This window comes from Patella vulgata, chromosome 4, assembly GCF_932274485.2.
Source record: "Patella vulgata chromosome 4, xgPatVulg1.2, whole genome shotgun sequence".
NCBI lineage: Eukaryota > Metazoa > Mollusca > Gastropoda > Patellidae > Patella > Patella vulgata.
In genome coordinates this window covers 23,668,553-23,693,276 of record NC_065882.2, presented here as the reverse complement: position 1 = coordinate 23,693,276, position 24,724 = coordinate 23,668,553, and the positions used below count along the sequence as shown (strand labels likewise).

Sequence of the window (24,724 nt, the reverse complement as noted above, 5' to 3'; positions counted from 1 at the left end):
GACAGAAATTGCTGAAATTTAATAGACGTCTGTTTTACAAATTAAAATGATGCATATAAATTTTATACATATCGGATAACTTTCGTCAATCGAGCATTAACAAGGTTGAACAAAGTCAAACAAGGGCCATAACTCTAGAAGTAATTATTGTAAATTGCTGAAATTCAATAGGCTTCATGGTTTCACTAATCTTAATTATGCATATAAATTTCATACAGATCGGATGATAAGGTTCAACAAAGTAAAACAAGGGTCAAAACTCTAGAAATTCAATAGGCTTCTTCATTTCAGTCATTTAAATAATGCATATAAATTTCACAAAGATCGGATGATATTTTTTGGCGTTAGAGCATTCACAAGGTTCAACAAAGTGAAACAAGGGCCATAACTCTAGACGTAATAAATGGAAATTGCTGAAATTTAATAGGATTCTTTTTACTAATTCAAATGACGCATAAAAATTTCATATAGAACGGCAGATAACTTTAGCTTTAGATGTTAGAGTGATCACAAGGTGCAACAACATGAAACAAGGGCCATAACTCTAGAAGTAATTGACAGAAATTGCTGAAATTCAAAAGGTTTCTTTGTTTCACTAATTTAACTAATGCATATAAATTTCACAAAGATTGGCAGATAACTTTTGGCGTTAGGTACAACGGGTGGGGGAGACGGCAATATATGCCCACTACTGATAGAATCTTTCAGATTGATATAGTTACAAGACAGGACATTAGAGAGGGTTATATATGATATAAAATGGCCACCCAAAAAAGAGTTTTTATTTATAAATTTGCTTTCAGGAAAAGCAAAAAGCTTCCCTGCTACATGTACCAGAACATTGATAAAAATATATCAATGTGAAACATCCCAAAAAATAATTTTTATATACATGTCTTGAGAAGCTTTCAGATTGATACAGTAATAAGAGGAGACAGAGTGAATTATACGTGATATAAAAAGCTCCACCAAAAAAGAGTTTTATTTATAATCATGCTTTCAGGAAAAGCAAAAAGCTTTCATGCTACATGTACCAGAACAGTTATAAAAAAATATCAATGTCAAACATCCACAATGAATTTTGATATATTTGTCTCAAATTTTTGGTTTGATAAAATATTTAAATAAATCAATCAAATGAAGAAATATTATGCTACAGAAATGAACAGGATATCCAATAAATCAAAAAACCTTATTCAATCTGATAAGACCATCTTTCTAGATCAAAATACAGAAATCAGACACTGGTTGAATGAAGAATTACAAGTATTCATTTACAATTAGTTTGTGATGTATGATGTACAATTTAGTTGAGTTTTTAATAATAATGCATGTAATTTGTAAATTCATGGTGCTTTATGTACAAAGTTGAATTTTTCAGATACATTACCCACAATTTTTTTTATATAAATCCCAAGACTGCAACACAATCATGGACGAAATGCAAAGTGAAATTACCGGTATACATCCTTCATGGTAAATAATGTAACCTAGTTTCATATCCACAAGAGTCTTTATTTATCAATCTGACATGTTCATTCCTTGTCTACAGATTGTTTTTCAGAGATGAAAAATATTTGATGGCTGGTCCCTAGAAAGCAGTGGATGTCTTTGCCAGACAACATAAATTTTTTTCATAAAATATAACATTTCAGGAACACCAACAAATATCTCAATAATAAATATTTAAAGATCAAAGTATTTAAAGTGAGTCTTTGATAGAAAATTTTATTGGATTCTTTTTTCAGGTCAGATTGAGATTACTCTTAGGTAAAGATGAAATATTGCTTAGTCAGCTTCTTCAATGTCAATGCCTGTGACCACTATGCACAATAATCTTTTGCGATGTTGAAATACTCTACATAACCTAATTGGGGATTAACACATGGTATAATTTGATTTCAATAATTCACTTGCACGTAGAGGAGGAAATCTGAAAAATTGGAGAAAACCCATGAGGTTTGGCACATGATCCTATTTCTTTTCAGACTTTATGAATTAAAGGGCACATGTTACACCACTCTACCACTCCCCCTCACCTATAGATAAAACTTCATGATACAATGAAATATGACAGATAAATAATAACAAGGACCTGTTAATGCTTCCAAATTATCTTTTGTAAATAAAATACCAATTGGGTTTATATACCATAGCTAACAAAAATTAATACTAGTCAAATTTATGACAAACTCTAGCCTATACCTCATATACAGTGACAGGGTTTGAATGTCAAACAATGACAGGAAGGTGGTATATATTCATTATCAAGGTATAATGATGTCTCATTAGTTTTATGTATGGAAAAGTACTTGACAATTACTAGTAATATACCATACATGTATATGACATTACTTTAATATACCACAGTCTGGGATGTCATCGAACACTTCATTTTTCCTACTTTAAAACGGTTAGTCATGGTCGTCGTAAATTCAAAATATCACTTGATATTTTAGATCTTTTGCTTTAGAAAATTTCTTTCGTTAATCTTTTATGACACATTTTATGACGGTAGTTACAGCCATTTTATTACAACCCACTTTCAATTGCATCGTATAATTTCTTCTCCTTGCAGCCGAATATAGATATAAATTACATAGAAAGCAGCAGTAACTGAAGGTATAAATGGTATTGATTCTTTTGTATTATTAGACTGCATAAAAACAGTTGAGAAGTAAAGGTTATTTCACAATATGTGGATGTTTTTGATATAGCAGGTTGTAAAGAATAACACTATTTTACATATTAAAATATTGGTCTTAAAATGTCAGATTTAATATCCTAGCTGTAAATTCTTCATTTCATAGATGATATAGACAGACATGGCATATATTAACACTCCTAAACTAATAAATATAAAACTACCAGTGTACTAACTTCTTGAAAATGAAAGCTGGATTTATAAGTAACTGCATATTTTTTATTTTTTTTATAAAAATCCCCAAATTCTATAAGGGGTTAAAATACATAATATTTCAAAATATATTGATTAATTTTATAACCGGATACTAGATAATTTTATCACCTGTATTGCTTCAGAAAACCTTTAGCAAATCTATTTAATGACGGTGGTAGGAATATAATCCAGACAATGTCTATTTTTATCATAATAAAAGATAATACCACATTGGGTTATGTAATGTGAGGGGTTAAATAATTATTACAAGATTAAATATCCTACACAACTTTGCAAAGTTACGAAACTATGTCCATAGAAAATTGATCTAAGCATGAAATACAAATAGATTTAATAGCAATGCAGTCAGCCTACACTCAACAGATCCTTCAATTCAGCATTGATTACATCCCTCAGTTTTACAAATTAATCTTATAAAAAATATCACATCAGCACGCCAAGACCAAATTAATCTTCTTAGAGATAACAAGAAAATAAGACTATCTAAGACAACTAAAGAAAACACTTCTTGGCATCTTGTGGATAAAGAATAAATCCATCAAGTTAATATGTAATGTTTGTTCACATTCAAGTCAACATATTGTTTCAAATATTAATGTCCTCATCTGTTTTATCTGACAAGACTGATTAAGAATTTTTTGTTTTTGGAGAACAATTTTTTAAGAATAAAATGTAATTAAATGTCAGAATCTTGTAAGTCTCAATTGAAACATTTTGCATACAGCATATAATGCTATATCAATCTCTTATTAAAGAACTTTAAACAAAAGCTACAGTTGGTCCATGTGTACGGCACTGCCTCACTAAGCAGGTCAGATGTTTGATTCCAGTGTTGGATGTAGTCAGTATCAATTTGTTCAATATGTCTGCTACAGTGAATAAAATATGTGTCACACTACATACATAAATAAAGATCAATCAAATGACTTACACTGAGCATAGGAAGGGGGTCTTCGTTGTTGTTCTTGTATAGCAACCATCTGAAAGTAAACCAAAACAAGCAACAAAACCAAGTTCATAACAACAATTAAAACATAGATAAGACATCACCCTTTGATGTTTATAACCAGTATATAGGAGAATGTACGCTTTTCTCAAACAATCATCTATTATTTATAAAACTGTCCTTTATTTATTGAAAACAAGCCAACAGTGAGGCTGCAGATGTCCCCCGCCAAAATCCCCAAATAAATAGATGACACATATTAATTAATAGCACATCTATTTTTTTCAAAAGTATCGAGCAATCAAACTGATTATCAACTATACACTAAGTTTCATCACTCCCTATAGATAGAATCAAAGTTATCTTGTCCCAAAGCATCGACCAAGGAAATTGCTTATCTCTGCTTAGCTTTAGCTCGATATGTTAATCATTGAACTCAGTCAAGACAATCATCTACATCAAGTTTAAACATTCTACCTCAATTAGAAGCAGAGTTGTTATGTTCCAAAGTCTTAACCAATCAAAATGCTTATTGCTCCTTAGCCTAAGCAGACAATTCTCATCATCGAACTTAGTCAAGGTATCGATGTAATGAAAATATACACCAAGTTTCATCACTCTCAATTAATTGGAACTAAAGTTATCGTGTCCCAAAGCATCAACCGATCAAATTGCTTATCTCTACTTACCATAAGCAGAAAATGCTCATCTTCACACTCTTATCAAGGCATTGACCTCATAAACACCTACACCAAGTTTGAACATTCTAGCTCAATTAGAAGGAGAGTTATCGTGTTCCAAAGTCTCGGCCAATCAAATTGCTTATAGCTCTGCTTACCCTGAGCAGAAAATGCTCATTATCGAACTTAGTCAAGGTATTGATGTAATGAAACTATACACCAAGTTTCATCACTCTCACTTAATTAGAACTAAAGTTATCGCGTCCCAAAGCATCAACCAATCAAATTGCTTATCTCTGCTTACCCTAAGCAGAAAATGCTCATCTTCGAACTCCATCAAGGCATTGACCTAATAAACACCTACACTAAGTTTGAACATTGTAGGTCAATTAGAAGGAGAGTGATTGTGTCCCAAAAAGTGTGACGGACAGACGGATGGACGGACGGACGAACCCATTTTATTAGTCCCCTGCTTTCTTCGAAAGGTGGGGGACAATAATGGACAGGTTTACCAATAATAGACACTTATCTGAAGATAGGTTGCCAGGCAACGAAACATACGCCCACAGCAGCTATATTGTCCGGGCAGTCAACAAGAGTTTTCGCATATTTTTACTTTTTTCGGTAATGGAACATTTATAATACATTAAAATCTGATTAAGAGTAACAACTCATTAAGTAATTATCAGAAAACCATTAGAATTTGTTTGGTTTTTATAAAGTTCTGCCCCATGCTAACGTTTAGTATACAAAACTTTTAACATCATGGATTTAGCTGTTTAAGTCATAAAGATTCATTGAAAATCAATATACTTGTTCGTCTCAAGACCTTAAACACTGTATCAATTTAAAGTCAATCGGATATTAACTTTAGCCTCTAGAGCGTCCACAAGATTTTTCAAAGTGATCAAGGGCCATAACTCGGACAGTAATTATCGGAAATTGCTGAAAATCAATAGGCTTCTTCGCCTCATGACCTTAAACACTATGTATAAATTTAAAGTCAATCGGATATTAACTTTGACCTCTAGAGCGTCCCAAAGATTTTTCAAAATGATCAAGGGCCATAACTCAGGCAAAAATTATCGGAAATCGCTGAAAATCAATAGGATTCTTCGTCTCATGACCTTAAACACTGTGTATAAATTTAAAGTCAATCGGATATTAACTTTGGCCTCTAGAGCGTCCACAAGATTTTTTGAAGTGATCAAGGGCCATAACTCTGGCAATAATTATCGAAAATCGCTGAAAATCAATAGGCTTCTTCGTCTCATGACCTTAAACACTGTGTATAAATTTAAAGTCAAACGGATATTAACTTTAGCCTCTAGAGCGTCCACAAGATTTTTTGAAGTGATCAAGGGCCATAACTCTGGCAGTAATTATCAGAAATTGCTGAAAATCAATAGGATTCTTCATCTCATGGCCTTAAACACTGTATATAAATTTAAAGTCAAATGGATATTAACTTTAGCCTCTAGAGCGTCTGGACCGACGGACGGACGGGGGCGACGACAATATACGACCACATTTCAATGTGGGCGTATAAAAAATGAACATGCATTTTGGGATAATTTATTATCTGAACAAATTAAATTACTGTACATGAAATTACTTTAAAACCTCATAGTTACCGAAATGTCACATGACCGAATGTTGATTTCACATGTTTGTCTACATAAAGAATTCCACTTAAATACGTCCGTTATATGTCACTTGTCTGTTTAATAGTACATTTTCGTACCTTCTTTGTGGACACTCTAAAGGTCATAACTTGAAATATAGGTATATATCCCAAAGATCTTGGTTCCTTTCGATATTGGCTTGTATGGGACCATAACTTCATGGATTATGGCCCCTGATTGTACATACTAGATGTCACAATTTATGCCCATTTTGATGAAACTGAACATGCGTGCTTATAACCCAAAGATCTCGATTACTTGCGATATTGGCGCATATCGGACCGTAACTTCCTGGATTATCGCCCCTGATTGAACAAAAAAAAAAACGTGTTTTGAGCCTGTGGAACCTACAATGTATACAGGTCACAATTTTTATCCGATTTTAAAAAACGTTCAAATATATCACCGTTACACCATAATGACAGTTGAGTTCGAATTTCGTGAATTGGTTTGTGCCTTTGATCTTGTGTCGTATATATTAAATTTCAAATAAAAATTTGGACGGCTAGTACCCTGCATATTAACCACAGTACTAAGAATATTATCAATATCTAAATCTTTTTCGTCAGCAGCCTTTCCATCACAACTTTGACAGCTATTATCCCCTGTATCAAGAACATCACAATTTTTATGGCTATTAGCTTCCATATCAAGTACATTACCAAATGTAATCAGTATCCAAATGCTTATCACATATATTCTCATTATTAATATTTGTTTTCGACTGTTTTATAAACATGTCATCTCCATGTCGAATATTTTGGACTGTCTGTGTATGCTTGCATTGTATAACTGGAGTGTTTTGTCACATGCATTCATGAGCATGTGCATGTTGTTTTAAGAATATATCCATTATTTGGTGGCTTGTTCTTTTAGAAAACTATCCATTATTTGTATCTCTATGGTGCTATGTTTTAAGTTTCATAATAGCCTCAGACTGTCCATTATGTAAATACAAAGAAAAACTTCGGGGCTAATGCCCCTCAGTTGTTCTTTCTATTTGCATAATGGACAGTCCAGGTTTGGGTACCAATTTGAGGTACTGGTATCTCAATGCCGGAGATCACATTGACTGTGATTTCTTTTGCCCAAAATCTAAAGGAACTTTTTTAAGGCCTTTAAGACTGTGCCATCACAAAACTCTATTTGAATGTATCCCAGAAATATATTAACACTTCTCAATAATTCATCGTAACAATATATGATATTATCAAACCTGTTTATTAGTCTTTGGTGGTCTTACAATTCTAAATGATTATTTATTTATTTGTTTCATTCACAACTTTTTACAGGTAAATTTTCAAAAAAGTTCTTTAAATAGTATTTATCTGTTTAAACATACATTATGCAAGAGCTAAATCTGCCTATTGCTGGTCTTTCTTTAGGCCTGAAATGTTATCTAAATTATTAATTAGACATTAATTAACTTATCCAGACCATAATCAACTCTCGATGGCATCACTAGCATGCAATGTTTATTGGATTGGGTTCCGATTTGCTGTTCGACTTCCATTGATAAGTAAATCATGAAATGGATAATCAAGACTATGTTTTTTATCCTACCGACTTTAGTAATGATGATCGAGGCTAGGCCGAAAATTCAATCGGTAAAATCTTAGTTCATAGTGGATCAATTTGACCGAAATTTTCAGCAAATTACCTTTACAGTATCTAGTTTTTAACTATTATAGTGAGAACTGCGAGCTCTTTATCTAATCTCCCATAACATATCTTTAAATAATCATCTGTTTTAAATTTAAATGCAATCATCTGTTTTAAATTTAAATGCAATACACAAACGTTTATCATCAACATTGATTGAGCATGTGTAAAGCAGCATTGTGAATCTGGTATAGAGTGGGTTATTATTTCTACTTAAAAAACAGTTCAAATTTACTTACAATGTAACTGTTACCACACTTCATATATTTATAGAGGAATTAATTTTGAAACATAGAGATTTAAAAATCATAGCATAAAATGAAATACATAACCCAGCACAACCAATGTCACAATTTTCCATAAACAGTAATCCAAAAATATATCCAAATTAAGTATTAATTTAAAAAAATTCTAACATTTTCTTGTTTTTCATAAATTTATGATTCTTTACAAGCAATCAACAATTTCACAAAGTTGTGCTGTGTTTATGGCCAGACATATAACCACTGAAAATCTTTCTGGCCACCTTAGATTAAATGTAAATTTGAGTCTTAAACAAAAATCAACCTGTTGTGTTAAGTCATTAAGGAAATCATTAAAATCAAATGAATAAAGCGAAAGTACATTTTAATGTGCAGATTTCATGTCAGGGCGTTCTTAAAATTGATAACTTTATTCTCAAATAATTGATGAACAAGGCAAAACAATTTATCAGTTCCTGCTGTGTATATTAACTCGAAATAATTTTCGGCTTAAAGGAATTTTATAGTGTTCAAAAAAGTTTGACGGACAGACAGACATCGCACGAACTCATTTTTTTAATAATCCCCTGCTCTCTTAGAAAGGTGTGTAGGTGTGTGTGTGTGTTGTGTATGGGGGGGGGGGGCATGTGTATGTGCCTTGGGGATGTGATTTCCGATTTCAAATAAGATGTACAAGATGAATGAATAGAAGTTTATGATTATTTTACAAAACCAAAATACTGATAGATTTTAATTGTTTTTTTCATAAAGCCACTTTAGACGGGTATTAGAAATACACTAAACCTGTCAACCTTCTTCAATTAATTATTTGGTTCTTTACAATAATAATGCCAATAGGGAATAAATGCCTATTACAGTAGAATATTAGAATTTCTGCAGATAGTAATCCACTGGCTATAATCCACCCAGAATATTCATATTTATGTAGCATATATATATTGGATAAAGTTGTTGATTTTTGTGTATGAAAACCGGCTCCCTGGGGTAAACCTGATCAATAAATTATGATATGCTATTTCTTAATTCATAATGGCATATAATGAATGTGAAAATTGGCTATTTCTATTTATGTATTTTATTGAATAATAGCATTAACCTATTTTGGTGTTGTAAAATTATAACAGATCATGCATTCATTATCTGTTGGTAGCAACAGCAACTGATAGAATCCATACAAAATTAACTTCTTTGTGAAATATAAGCATTAGACAATTGAACAAGTGAATTAGAAACTTATTTCAGAATCAATCTTTCCATTAAGTCAATGCGCTAAACGAAATAAATAGATTGATTATAATTTTATGAAGTATATCAATGTTCTTTATTTTAAAGATGCATTATGTAAGATTTAGATAACGAATAGTTAAAAAAAAAAATAGCAGTTGCCAGGCAATTTATGCCCACATTTTGCAAGAGATGGATAGAGAAAACACTAAAAAAAAAAAAAGGATTTTTCGTACAATCAGGGGCCATAATCCAGGAAGTTATGGTCTGAAATGCTTGAATATTGAAATGGAAGGTCTGAAATGCACAAATATAAAATTAATGATTTATATAACATTTGAGGCCACAAGGAAAGATCTGCATTAGGCAGATTTAGTTCTTACATAATGCATCTTTAAGTGCTGTGTTTTTTAAAATTTGTTTTGTATCGAGGCTATCTCCGATCAACTGAATTCAACACATTATTTTGACCTAACACATGTTGGCCAAATGAATGAATAATTTGATCAAAGTAAGATTGAATTATGATTGATATTTGTTTTATATAATATTGAGTACAAGCTGTATACCATCACAAATTGAACAGAAAATAGGTAAAAAGTGTCTTATACACTAGAAAATATGGTAAATTAATCATCAATCCTCAACATCAATATGGTTTGACAATGCAGCCTTTTCTCTGGCCAAGGGTAGGTACTTGGAGAAATGAATATGATTAAAATATCAACAACACATACTTTGGTCATTTTGCAATTAACCTACAGTAATCTTAATTTTATTTCGTCAACTGAAATAAGTTCTAAATACGATGTCTCTCTGACTTCCACAAGAGTTAAGCCCCTTTAAAGCAAAATCTCGCGTGAAACTGCAAGAAATCTTTCTCATTTCTTTGGCTTCCAAGCTAGAAAGACATGTATTAGAAATATTAGATTTATTACATAAATCATGACTAGTAGAAACAGCCAATCGGCACTTTCTGATAGTCTAACCCCACAGCCAAACGGCAAATAATAAAAAGTCAATAAATAGCCAAACGGCAACTAATGATTCATAATCAAAAAATGAAAATGAAAATGATGAAGAGACTGCTACTACTACTAGAGAATCGAGACCACGTGTTCGGTCGACTATTGGCATTATTGGGCGGAATGACTATACTATTCCTCTGAGAAAACGAAATGAGTCTCAATATGCCGAGTCCCGTGATTCGTTCCCTAGACGGAAATCACACAGCCGGAACAGCAGACCAGGACGTTTCAAGAGTAGTCATTTTAACGACTTAGATAATTCGTCTGCTAGTACTACGTCTGATAGCAGCAGTGCTAGTACTCGGTCTACATCCGGGTCAACTTCTGATTCGACTTTATCCTCCGATAGTTCGGATTCCGATGAATTTAGGAAACCCTCGAATTCTAAACGCAGGAAATACGTTGAGAAGAGAATGGCCGATGAGCCATTCATCGAATTATACGCGGGGAATTCCCAAATCACTGACGAAGAAGAAGGTGAAGGTCGTATCAAACATACAAACAAAGATGGCAGCCCCCATCGGCGGTTTTCTCCGGGAAGCTCAAAAAGTAGTTGTACTCTTTCGTCGGATTTAAAAAACTACTCAAATAAGTTTTTCAAACATTTTGTGAAAGATGAGGAATTAGAAGTGTCTATCTTAAAAGATAACCCAGTGCCATCGTCATATCAAATCGAGTTATTAGACGAGGAGTGGCAGGACATGTTAGACTGGGATGACAACCAAAAGAATTCGTCGGTAAAAGCGACGGAAAACTCGATGAAAAGAATCCAAGGACGGATCCTTAAAATTATGGGACCATTGTGTACCCTATGGAATTCCTTAGAAAATATTAGAAATGGGAAAGATAATTCGAAAGTTCAAATCTCAGAAGTTTTGAAATTGGTTGAACAAACTGTTTGCCTGGTGGGACAGGCGAATGTGACAACAGCTTATCACAGAAGGATTAATATCCTAGCCAAAATCATGAAAAATACCAAGAAGGCTCAAAAATTTCTTAACAAGCATTCAAGAAAAGTATCAACCAAAAAGAAATTATTCGGCAAACAAATGTACAAAAAACTCCTTAAACTTTCTCGAGACAAGAAAAAGAGAAAGAATCTCGAAAATTTATTTTCCGGAACAAGAAGACAAAGCTACACCTCTTACCATAAATACAGTATTAATAACAATAGAAGTAAATATCAGCCCTTTCGTGGCCAGCCCTCATCATATAGAGGTGGGGGCAATCAAAAACCCTCAAGCAGGGGACAGAGTACGGGACAGAGTACCTATAAATTCAAGGCAGAAAGAGGAAGAGGTGGAAAACCCAACACACATGCCACTACAGGAAACAGGTATGTTGAATTTATTATATCCGGAATTTACCAGTCTTGGTTTAAAAAATTTGTCTGTCAATATCGGAAACAAAGTTGGAGGAAGACTGAGGTTTTTCCAAGAAAATTGGAAGAAACTTACTCAGGATTCGATGATTCTGGAAATGGTTTCAGGATTTCAACTAGAATTCCATTCGGAACCAATCCAGACAGTTATTCCAAGAGAAATCGATATGTCAGAGGAAATGACCAATTTGGTGTCTACCGAAATCAAAAGCATAATAGGCAAAGGGGCAGTAAGAGAGATAGAGTACACAAACAACTTGTTTCTCAGCACTATTTTTCTGACCCCCAAAAAATCAAGCAAGGACTATCGACCAGTATTCAATGCAAAGAAATTGAACAAATTTGTGACATACCATCATTTCAAGATGGAGGGTATGGTGACTTTAACAGAAATAATAATGAATGCAGACTTCATGATAAAAATAGATCTGAAAGATGCATATTTCAGTCTGCCTGTTCACAAACCCCACCAAAAGTATCTTGCTTTCCAATGGAAAGGGAGGACATATCAGTTTATGTGTCTGCCTTTCGGTCTGACATCAGGGCCCCGACTATTCACAAAGTTACTGAAGACAGTCATAGCCTTTTTCAGGCGGATAGGGTTAAGAGTGTTAATTTATCTGGACGATATGATCATACTGAATCAGGATCAGAATCAGTTACAGATGGACAGAGATTCTGTAATATACATGTTACAACACCTAGGGTTTATAATAAATTGGGAGAAATCGGAACTTGTACCGACTCAGGAGATAGAATTCCTGGGGTTTGTCATCAATTCCCTGAACATGACCTTGTCTTTACCAAAAGCCAAGGTTCTGACCATAACAGAACAATGCAGGGAGCTCAGTCAGTCCGAAACAGAGAACGCCAGACGGTTAGCACAACTGATTGGCAGGATGACGGCATCATTGACGGTGATTATCCCCGCTCCTTTGCATTACAGACACCTCCAAATGTTAAAAACTCAGACTTTCCTGATGGAAAGGAGTTACGACACTGTAGTGAAATTAACTCCACAATGCAAGGAGGAGCTCCTTTGGTGGGTGGATCACCTAAAAGAGTGGCATGGGAAGAGTTTCATATCTCAGAGCCCCGATTTAGTGATAACGACAGATGATTGTCAAAAGGGGTGGGGGGCAGTTTGTGGCTCGACCCGAACCCAAGGCCTTTGGAACAATCAGGAAATGACCCATCATATCAATGTATTAGAATTGAAAGCGGGTCTGTTAGCAGTTCAGACATTTGCCAAAAATATGCAAAGCGTACATATACATCTGAGAATGGACAATTTCTCCGCAGTTTGTTATGTCAACAAAAAGGGGGGGACAAAGTCGATAGAGTTAGTAAAGGTGGCGAAAGAACTGTGGGACTTTTGTCTCAACAGAAAGATTCTTGTTTCGGCGGAATACCTGCCAGAAAAGGACAATCTGGAGGCCGATTGGCAATCCAGAAACTTTCAAGACTCCAGCGATTGGAAGTAGAGCCCGGACATATTTCAACAGATTCAGACTGTGTTGGGCCCAATGGAATTGGATTTGTTTGCGAACAGACTAAACAAACAGCTTCCAAATTATGCCAGTTGGAGGCCGGATCCCCTAGCCCAATTCACAGACGCATTCTCAATAAGTTGGACCAATGTGAAGCAGAGTTTTGGCAAAGGTCAGGAAAGAGAAGGCAAATTTGGTGTTGATTACTCCGACATGGCAAAGTCAATCGTGGTTTCCAATGATCATGAGGCTTTCAGTGAAGGAGCCAATATTGCTGCCTCCACATTCGAAACTCCTGACAAATCATGTAGGAGAAAGTCATCCACTTCTAGATCAGGGGTCGTTGTCTCTGGCGGCATGGATTGTCTCAGGCAACGAATCTCTATGCCAGGAATTTCAGAATCAACTTCCACTCTCCTCTCAAAATCTAGACGAGAGGGAACCAGGAAGGTTTATAACACCTCCTGGAAGAAATGGAGTGGCTGGTGTAATTCTAGGGAGGTTGATCCATTTCAGGCCACTCTGGTCGATGTAATCAATTTTTTGAGTGACATGTTTGACGAAGGTTTTTCGTATAGTACAATAAATGCGTTTCGTTCAGCTATTTCGACCATTCACCCACATATCTGTGATCTGCCAGTGGGTCAAAGTGCAATAGTAAAGGAGACAATGTCGGCGATATTTAACGAACGACCCCCAGAACCTAAATATGCAGATACCTGGGATGTAAATTTGGTCTTGAAACAGGTAACTAACTTAGGTCAGAATGATTCGTTATCAGATAGTACTTTGACGCACAAATTGGCAAAGTTACTGACTCTTACAAATATTAGTAGAGCATCTGAATTAAAAAACTTGAATCCGTTGCATATACAGGATTTTGGTGATCGGATAGAGTTGTCGATACAAAAAATAACTAAGACCCATAGGACCGGTTCGGTACCAGCTAAGTTTTTCTTGTCTAACTTTCATATACAGGAATTGGACCCTGTGTTAACTCTAAGGGCCTATTTAAAAAGGACCAGTGCTTGGAGAATTAATCCTAATCAAAAGTCTCAACTGTTTTTAGGTTGTTTGAAACCACATAAGCCCGTAGTTACGTCTACAATATCTAATTGGCTTAAGAAATTTATGGTTGAATCGGGAATTGATATTGAGAAATTTCAAGCCCATTCCACACGATCAGCAGCAACATGCAAGGCAAAGATAATGGGCTTATCAGTTGAAGATATTGTCAAGTGTGCAAATTGGACCAATTCTGACACATTCAAAAAAATTTATGAAAAACCCTTAACTTCTAAGGGAAAGGAAGCTTTTGCAAATCTAGTATTGCACAAATGATAGCTTTGAACCATCGTATTTAGAACTTATTTCAGTTGACGAAATAAAATTATAATTTTACGAGTCAACTGAAATAAGTTCTAAATCCCACCCTCTCCACCCTAATGAGATACAATTATACTTAATGAATAAATATTTGTATTTTCAGAACTTAGATTTGGACTCATTTGTGGAGGATAAATACTAGATTAGAAACAGAAGATTTTCTTTGGATTAGTGTAGAATTTAGAAACAGAAGATGTTCACTAAAATTAAAACTGTTAAACTGTTATGAGTAAACTGAACTGATTTTGATTTGTAAACCTTAATTGTATTTGTTACTTTATTAAAGTTTCAGTATCTGTTATATGTCTTTCCTTTGTCAGCCCCAGAAATGAGCAAGATTTCTCGCAGTTTCACGCAAGTTTTTGCTTTAAAGGGGCTTAACTCTTGTGGAAGTCAGAGAGACATCGTATTTAGAACTTATTTCAGTTGACTCATAAAATTATAATTTCATTTCGCGTGCTTCGCACGCTTATGCTTACAATGTGCTTACAATGTGGGGGAGGAGAAATTTTGTTTGGATTGCTCTGTTTGGATTGCTGTATGTACTGGGGAACTTGTTTTGTTTCTCCTTGTCAGTATCATAGGAACTCCTGAAAAATCAAGGAGGATTCATTTTTTGGTTTATGCCAGGATTGGTGTCTCGGTGTTTGATGAAGAAAGGACAGCTTAGCTAAACAACCTTCTCAAAATTTGAAAAAAAAACTCAAAGTGTTCAATTTTCTGTATACTTTCATTACTTTAGGAATAAGATCATAATTTTTTTACCACAAGCATTGCTTGCTAATTAAAATCATGCAAATTGATGAGATGAGAACTATGTGGTAGTGTAAAGTGCTTAATACAAAAATGTTCCCAAATCTGATTTCAGGCAAGTTTAGGGGAGTTATAGCTCTCCCTGCATTACAAACACTGGACAGCACAATACTCATCAATTTGGGTCTCAAACAAAACACATGGGAAAAAAATATGTTTGGCCTTGGCTAAAACAATTTCTGCCCCATTTTCATTTGATCTCCACTTAAGAAAAATATGTCCTCATTTTTATCTTATTATCCTTTACAATCAGCTTTTTTTATAAAGGACAAAACGTCTTGTCAGGTTCTAATAGAGACCTTAAATAACTAATCACCAGGGAGAGATGAAAAGCGGTGGGAAAGTTTTCATAATGGCTATTCTATTACTACAAGGTTAACATACATGTTATCGTATTTATTGACTCGTTATCAGGCTACTGTGCCTAATAAGCATTTTTCAACTTCTCTATCCGTATCTGAATATAGACCTGTCCAATTTTACATAATATAATTTGGTTATGAAGAGTATCTGTTACAATCTGACATTAAATGGCAAAGTGCAATACTTAATGAAAAATATTTTCTGAAAAAAATTAAAGAAAGTCAATATTGAATAATGCTTAAATATGAATAATATCTAAAAATTCTTTTGTTTGTTAAATCTAAATAAATGAACTAAATCTGTTCAGAAATTGTGTTTTTATATGAAGATATCCACGATTGCAAGCTTTGAATCATATAAAAGATGGTTAAATAACATCGTTTGAAACTTTTAATTTAAAAAATAGCAGGAAGGAATTATACAAAATTATAGTGTGTACTTCACTAAAAGCTTGTATGTTAACCTCAAGACACTAAGACCCATATTCAATTAGATTCCAGGTACTGCTCTTATTTTAGGACTGAACAACCCAACAGTGAGGCGATATCCCCTGCCAAAATCCCAAAATAAATAGATGACACATATCAATTAATCACACATTTATTTTTTTTTTCTAAAGTATCGAGCAATGCAAACTATACACTAAGTTTTACACTCTCTATCAGATAGAATCAAGATTATCTTAGCTTTAGCTCGAAATGTTCATCATTGAACTCAGTCAAGACATTCACCAAATGAACATTTACATCAAGTTTAAACATTCTACCTCAATTAAAAGCTGAGTTCTTTTGTTCCAAAGTCTTGACCAATCAAATTGCTTATCGCTCCTTAGCTTTAGCAGAAAACTCTCACAATCGAACTTAGTCAAGGTAATGATATAATGAATCTATATTCGGAGTTTTATCGCTCTTGCTTCATTATCGTGCCCCAAAGCATTAACCAATCAGATTGCTGATCTCTGCTTACCGTAAGCAGACAATGTTCAACATCGAACTCCATCAAGGCATTCACCTAACGAATGCCTACACCAAGTTTGAACATTCTACCTCAATTAGAAGGAGAGTTATTGTGTTCCAAAGTCTTGACCAATCAAATTGCTTATAGTTCTGCTTACCCTGAGCAGAAAATGCTCATTATCTAACTTAGTCAAGGTATTGATGTAATGAAACTATACACCAAGTTTCATCACTCTCACTTAATTAGAACTAAAGTTATTGTGTCCCAAAGCATCAACCAATCAAATTGCTTATCTCTGCTTACCCTAAGCAGAAAATGCTCATCTTCGAACCCCATCAAGGCATTGATCCAATAAACACCTACACCAAGTTTGAACATTCTAGCTCAATTAGAAAGAGAGTGATTGTGTCCCAAAAAGTGTGACGGACAGACATATGGACGGACAGACAGAGAAACAGGCGGACGGACGGACAGACAGACAGACAGACGAACCAATTTTAATAGTCCCCTGCTTTCTTCGAAAGGTTGGGGACAAAAAATAATATCCTTCTCTGTTGTAAGTAAATCTTTATATAAAAATGTTAGTCTTGAGAGCATTCTTGTACTTTCCGGCACTTCTTAATTAGTTATCACCTTTTATGTAAATCGTATACTCTGACATTGCAATCTAGAACATCCACACTTGGTCAAATTTCACACCCACTTGTTTTAAGAAGCTCAAATATGACAGTAGGAAAGATATAAAAAGCTAAAAATAATTACCTCTTGGTTCATGATGGTGTTGAGAACGGAAAGTTTGTTTTGTAATTCAGCAGCCTCAGCTTCTGGCAAGTCTGCAACGACATCTGAAGTCAGAATTTTAACATGTAAAATAAAGGCTGGGAGGGAGGCCTAGTCATTGAAAATGAAATAAATAAGTGAGTTGGTTACCAATCACATACCAACCTGCCTTGCTGCATATGTTTTTATTATATAAAGTATTCTTGAGAGTTCTAACGGAAATTGTGCAGACGTATTGGAGTGGATACTGTACATGTACAACCAGCAATCAACAGTTGTCGTGAAATGCTTGACATTTCTTTTTTTGAAATATAGAGAATACTTCATCATAACATCTATCCATTTTCTAAACCTAGACTTCACAAGTACATGTTTAATAATTGTATTAAATCCAGTATAAGAGAATTCCAAATTTACACATGGTATAATTGACCATGTACTTGTTCTCTACTCTAAATAACACAAGCAATCCTAATTTAAACTCCATAATACACAATAAACACAAGAGTAATCATCATATTTATGAACACTGCACATATATTACGCACTTCTTTGAATCAAAACACCACATATCAACTTATCCATTATTACATGATGTATGTTTATATAGCACAACTTTATATACTGAATGTTTATGTAGATACTCAATGACATTTCATAACTTAACATCCTTCGTGAATTATTAATTAATACGTACATGCATAACATGAATATGATATCAATCACTATATTAAACGATGATTGCTTGCAAGCAAGTCTGTCCAAAAATTTATGATGATTAGCTTTTATTATCAGTAATATTTATGATGCAATTTTCTTTTTATTAAAGAGGGAATTGCCCTGACCTAAATAAATAACTGAAACTAATTTTGAACAATTTCATACTTGTAAAAACCTTAGGCATTGGTCACAAGAGTTCATCAAACCTTTTGAAAACCACTAATGTGTACGCCTTGTGAATTGACAGCTAAATCATTTATAGTTCTTATAGCATTTTATTAAAGAATTGTTTAAATGAAATTCAGATATTTTAATATGTTTTGCAAGATGGTTGACCATCTCCTGAGATATAGTCAATATTATTTCCTACATTTCAAAGTTAAGTTTAAGAAAACAGAATGACTGCTTATTCTGCTGAAATCGAAAAATATGACATCATATAAATCTAATAATAAACTTTATTTTAAGGCTCAGTCCCCTTCAAGTCATACAATAGATGAACCATCTATATATATAAATGTAAAATTCTTAAAATTCATAACACACTGGCATATAACCTCACAAAATGCACATCATAAGATGAATAAATACAGTGTGTCTACATTTTTTAATCACAGTGCAAAATAATTTTCTTTTATATTATCTCATTGTTTCAAATTTGCTTGGTTTTAATTTCTACTTTTTCCATGAGAAGAATAAATCAAGATTTTGTTTTCTCGTTATTTTTAAAGATATTTTATGAATTTAATAATGGTAAGATTCTTTACGAGAATGTTGTATTAAAACATCGAGATAATAGGCTCTCTCGTGCCAGTAATAAAAAAGTTTAAGCAGTTAATAGGCTGGCTTATGATGCAATTTATTTCATGCTTCCAGCCTCCAACCGACAAGTCAGGAAATGAGTTTGAACTTGACTGACAGTAAACAAGTAAAATATCCAGAAGAAAGTTCACTTAATGAGTTGTCTTAATTCATAAAATCCCTTCTGCTTTAGGCTAAAAAACGATATCTGATTCCCATATCATTTGCCATGCAATAGATTTATAGAAAGTGAACTCCAAGGGTGTATTCTAAAGAACATGACTTTGCTTGGGATCACAATGGTAATTTACAATAGAGTATATTATCGTAAATGTATTTATGTACATGTACTGAATCTAATACAATTATAAATAAAAGAGCTCTCGATACTGAATTGATTAGATATATGTCTCATTTAAACTAAAAATTATTCAGATCATTCAATCTTGTTGCATTCTCAAAAGCCTATATTTGATATTCCAACCGCATAATGAGTAAACAAAATACAACTGCCATATTCTCAATCTCATCAGAATTCAAGTAATTAATATCATAAAACATTTCAAGGATGCTTATTCAGATTATCTAATTAAATACTAAAATACCCAGTTCATTTAAAACTTCTATAGTATAGATTTATTGAAGAAATAAAGACTATAAAATTCTCACACTATAATCGAAGCATTCAAAATTGAAATACATAATAATTCTGTTTATATCATAACAACAATAAAGATGTTATTATTGTTAAATCATCTAATTTTGATTAGTAAAATATGTTTAGCAAATACGACGACATGATCCAGTTCAGAAAAAAATAACCAACTGAATATCAATTAAATATGGATAGCAATAAATATTTCACATAAAATGAAACACACAAATTAACACCCATTGATTTTTTTTTTTCACTTGCTGGTGACACAAAATTGTATCAATGAACATTAAACTAATAAGACGCTGGTTAAAGTGAACCCTAAACCTAAGTACTGTTGTTGTAGATGACTAATTGACATCTGACATATTTTGTTTGAAGATAGTGTTCAGATCATGTGAACTTGTTCAGATCGTGTGAACTTAATGGCTAATCAGATTGTCCTCAGTGGTATACAGTGTAATTAGTTTTATGGACATCCTAAAACCCAAGTGCATATACACAGTGAATAGATTGGCTTTTTTGAAAAAGTTGAATTTAAGCTTTTTGACAAAATCCAAATATATCTGGAGATTCAATACCATGGAGTTTGAATAGTTAAGGACCATTGTGTAATATCAATGACAGACCTATTGATACAGTGCACGCGCTAACCATTCAGCCATTCCCCCCCCCCCCCCACATCTGGGAGAGGTATTACAACCATATTGCTTGAATTTTAATATCTTTATCTCACTTACATATGCTATCATTTTTTTTTTTTTAATGTTTTTTCTTTCATTGAAAACTGCAAATTTTCTAGAACTAAAATTCTGTTCAGTTGCATGTAACAGAAAGTTCCTTGGGGCAATATTTCTGATTTAAGTGGCATGGTTTAAGTCTGATCTACATGTCAGCAGCAGGGTAAAACTTCTTATCCATTGTACTTGGGCAGTGTGCATAACACTTGATTATCCCATTTCAGATGATATAAAAACTACTTGATTCCAGTGATGACCCTTTATCCTATGAGACCATGTTTTTAATATAATTCAAATAAAAACCTGTTACCCAACTTAGCTTGTAACCTTCTGACCTTCTTCCAAATGACCATTCAGTTCTTATGTCGGTCTGATATTTAACCAAACCTTTTCAAATGTAGGTGAAAGTCTATTCTTTGATACCTTAAGATGAGGGGTAATTGGATTATTTCAAATTAAAACATGAAAACACAAACCACACAGATGGGATGGGAATTTTTTTCTTATCAAGATAAAATGAGATATCAAAACCATTTTCTCAAGTAACATACCGTATGGAAGCTCAAATCGGGCATCTATCAAAATAGTATGTCCTGATGGCAGTCGGGTTCCCATTATTTCACCATTTTGAATGATGAGCTCCGAGTCCAAAGACAGCCATTTTCCTTCACCCTCCTGAAATTATACAGTTAAACAATTAAAACTAGGGTATTACATGAAACAGTCTTGATCCAACATTTATGATAACTACAATTTCTTATAGAATTGCCACCATGTAGAATTCTTGGATACCGGTACCAATATACATGTACTTAAAGCGATTTGTCAGGAAATCTTATCTTTCAGAATATTGCAAGAGATCTTTCTACTGTTATTCGCAGATGGGGATTTTAAAAGTGTTTCTCGCAGAAGGACAGGTTTCTCATGACATATTATTGATATTGCAATGTTAATATTAAAGTTCAACAACTATCTGCCTATCATATTTATATAAAATTATATAACTTAATTTTAATTTGCTTATTATATGGAGAAGTGTACCCTATATCATTTTAAATTATTGCCCAGAACCGAAAATGGTAAATATGCTAAAGGAATGAATGGTCATGCTGTTATTGACTGGACTCAAGAAAACAATGTCCTAGTTCCAATACTGCTGGTATTAACTTTCAGGACATTTCCACATTTTAAAGATGTATCTCCTTGGTCTACCTCAAAGGCAGACTAGCCATAAAAGCGATGTAGGAATTTGAGCAATGCACAGTGTCGATTTGCTTAGACCACCAAGTAAGAATGGCCTACTGGAACTGATTCAAATACTGCCGAAAAAAATAGTTGATGAATAATCCGCCTATTTAATAGGTGAAGGATGTCCTGGCCACTACTGGTCTACTTGAGGTAGTAGGATTCCAAAAACAAAATCAAAATTGAGTTTTCAGTGAAAGGGTTCTAGATTTATTAATGAATAGATATAAGTGTAAAAGAAATCTTTTTTTCTACTTCTCCCCAAGAATGTACACCCAATACGAGACTTAAAAGACCTATATAGGTATATTTGTAGCTGTTTAAACTCTGCAATTAACCTTTCTCGATTCCATAGTGTTCAAAACGCCAACCAGTATAGATATATCTAAACTACTCGATGGACTTCAACATCAATCATGTTTAATTTTATAACCACTAGTATCAGCAAGTCTAAAGAGTAATTCATCAATAATTCATCTATTTTCCTCATAGGAATAATAAGCTACCTGATTGGAGTGGTGAATTTTAGTTAGAGGAAGCCAATGGAGGCCGAGCAGTTTATCCCACAACATTCCTTTATTCCACACCTCCACGATCAGACCAGTATCCAACCTCATTGTTTCACTGAAAATACAAAAAAAATAGAGACAATTTAATCAATGTATATATACTCTTCAAACAAAGTAGGGGATAGTCAGAAACAATACAAAACTGCGGAAATGCACTCCTGTTTTTATTAGAGGTAACCAGTGTATGTTAATAACAGGCCAATTGTCTACACATGAACATAAACAGTTCATATGGGCGGCTTATCTGACGGCCCTATTTCACTCGCAAAGAGATACACTGTCAAAAGTGAAAATGGACATTTTTGATTTTTTTCTTAATAATGAGTAATTGCTCCACCAATCCTGAGACATTCAGCAATTCGTTGTGGCATGTTGAGCAAAGAGCAGAACCATGCCGAATCTCTATTGCTGTCTGACGTTAACGATAGCTTGACGCTCATTTACACGCCTCCAAACGCGAGCACGCCTATCGATGAAATCCAGAGTAAATCTGGACTCATCTGAAAACATTACACGTGCCCATCGATGATTACCCCAATTTCTACACTGCCTACACCATTGATGCCTGTTTGCCTTGTGCTGGCGAGTTAATTAATGGAGGCACAACATGCGGTTGTCGTGCATGCAAATAGGCTGCATGTAGCCGATTTCTAATCGTTTGGGGTGTAACTCGGATTCCTGTAACTTGGTACAAGTTTACAGAAAGCTGATTGGCCGCTTGTCCTCGATTTCGCAGGACATGTGTACGAATGTATCAATCCTGGGCTTGTGTAGTGGCTCTAGGACGACCTGAACGAGGTCTATCATCAAAATTGTGTGTTTGTGACACATTAAGCATGTTGGCTACTGTATGCTGTGTAGAACCCATTTGAAGCATGCCAATAGCATATAGACGTTCATCATGTTGAAGACGTCTCATTGCAAATTAAACGTAACACACTAAAGCAAATATACGCTAAACAGTAAATCTTATGCAAGAACCGATAGGAAAGCAACCATGAATAAAATAAACCAGCACGCGGCAGTTTTCATCAACCCTTCCTTGAAGTGTCAAATATGACAATGAACCCCTCCCACATGTATAGCACTTCTGCGTGTCACACGTGTAGCTCAGTGGTTCTGTTGGGGCGATAAGTTCTTCATCTGTGAACATACTCTCAAAGCATGTCAAGTGTCCATGACTATTTATCATATCACAACCTGCATAGGTATTTGCATTTTAATATCCCCTACTTTTTTTGAAGAGTATATAATTAAAGGGACTATCCCGATATCAAGAGAGTCTCAAAAATAAAAGTCGGAGTACGTATGAAATTTAAGCACCAAAATATAGAGGAATGGGGTATTTACCTTCTCTCAAAATTCCAGCTCAAATTATTGAGTCATTTGGACGTGAATGTCAAAATTGCTTATCCGGACACGTAACCCTTTTAAGATTTTGGGTCAGTTTTTTCGTTGGGTGACCTGATAATCGATTCCCGTTCCTTGAGAGGTCTTTGTAGTGAATGACCCATGTGCTGTACTTGATAACGAAAGGTAAATTTCAACTACACGTTATTTTTATAAAATAAAAGTCTGGTTTTATCCAGACACCGCATAATACAGCTTGGGACACCGGTTTCCATTTCCAGACGAAGACTGACGGGTTTAAATGGTTTGAAAACTTATCACAAATATTGAGTTAGTTGCTCGGCCCTCAGCTAGAGGATTTTAAGGGATTTTAACACAAAATTAAGCAGTTTTATTCTCCAAAAAATATCGGGATTAGCCCTTTAAAACTCTTTATGAATTATTTTTTACTTTTTACTTGAATGCAAAAACATGTAAAATATGGTCTTGATACTGAATCTTGCTGACTACTGTTAATCCTCTTTGTTAAGGCCTTGTCAGTGTCAGGCAGTTTATGAATCCTTTTTATCAATCAAAATAATTTTTACACAATCATTTTATGGTAAAGAAATAGCGTATATATCATATAAAAGGAATACAATTCAAAATCTTAAAATGTTTAAACTGGTGTTTGCTGTCCAGAAAACAATATTGAAACATTCTTATTTTAATTCTCAATCATCAATACAGAATCAAATAAAACAATGTTTATAGATAACGATTTATGTTGACATATGCTTAATAACGACTTGTGAAATCTTATTGAAACATTGCAGTGAAATAAACCATAGTAATTGTTATCCATAAATAGTGTTTTATTTGATGATGTTAGATTTAATAAATGCCATTCAATGAATATACATGTATCCATACAGAATATTCAATTTTTTCCCATGTAGCCTTTTTCTAGAAAAAATAATTTACAAAGTTTATAATCCAATTGAAATATCCCAGTGGCTTTCCAGGAATGTATAATGTAAATTAATGTTTCTGGCCTACATATAACGTATGAATTTATTTTATATCA

General features: G+C 33.9%; 1 protein-coding gene across 8 annotated transcripts in view; it reads right to left on the bottom strand.

Moving 5' to 3' along the window:
- The window catches only part of LOC126819765 (protein unc-13 homolog B), a 124,796-nt gene that overhangs the window by 58,348 nt on the left and 41,724 nt on the right, over positions 1-24,724 (bottom strand). For all 8 annotated transcript variants that reach the window (XM_056100330.1, XM_056100331.1, XM_056100332.1 and 5 more), the window contains exons 4-7: positions 22,246-22,363; positions 21,046-21,169; positions 17,561-17,643; positions 3,852-3,900 (exon numbers count right to left, since the gene is read on the bottom strand). In XM_056100330.1, coding sequence (XP_055956305.1) covers positions 3,852-3,900; positions 17,561-17,643; positions 21,046-21,169; positions 22,246-22,363 — 374 coding nt within the window. The remainder of the gene's footprint in view (positions 1-3,851; positions 3,901-17,560; positions 17,644-21,045; positions 21,170-22,245; positions 22,364-24,724) is intronic.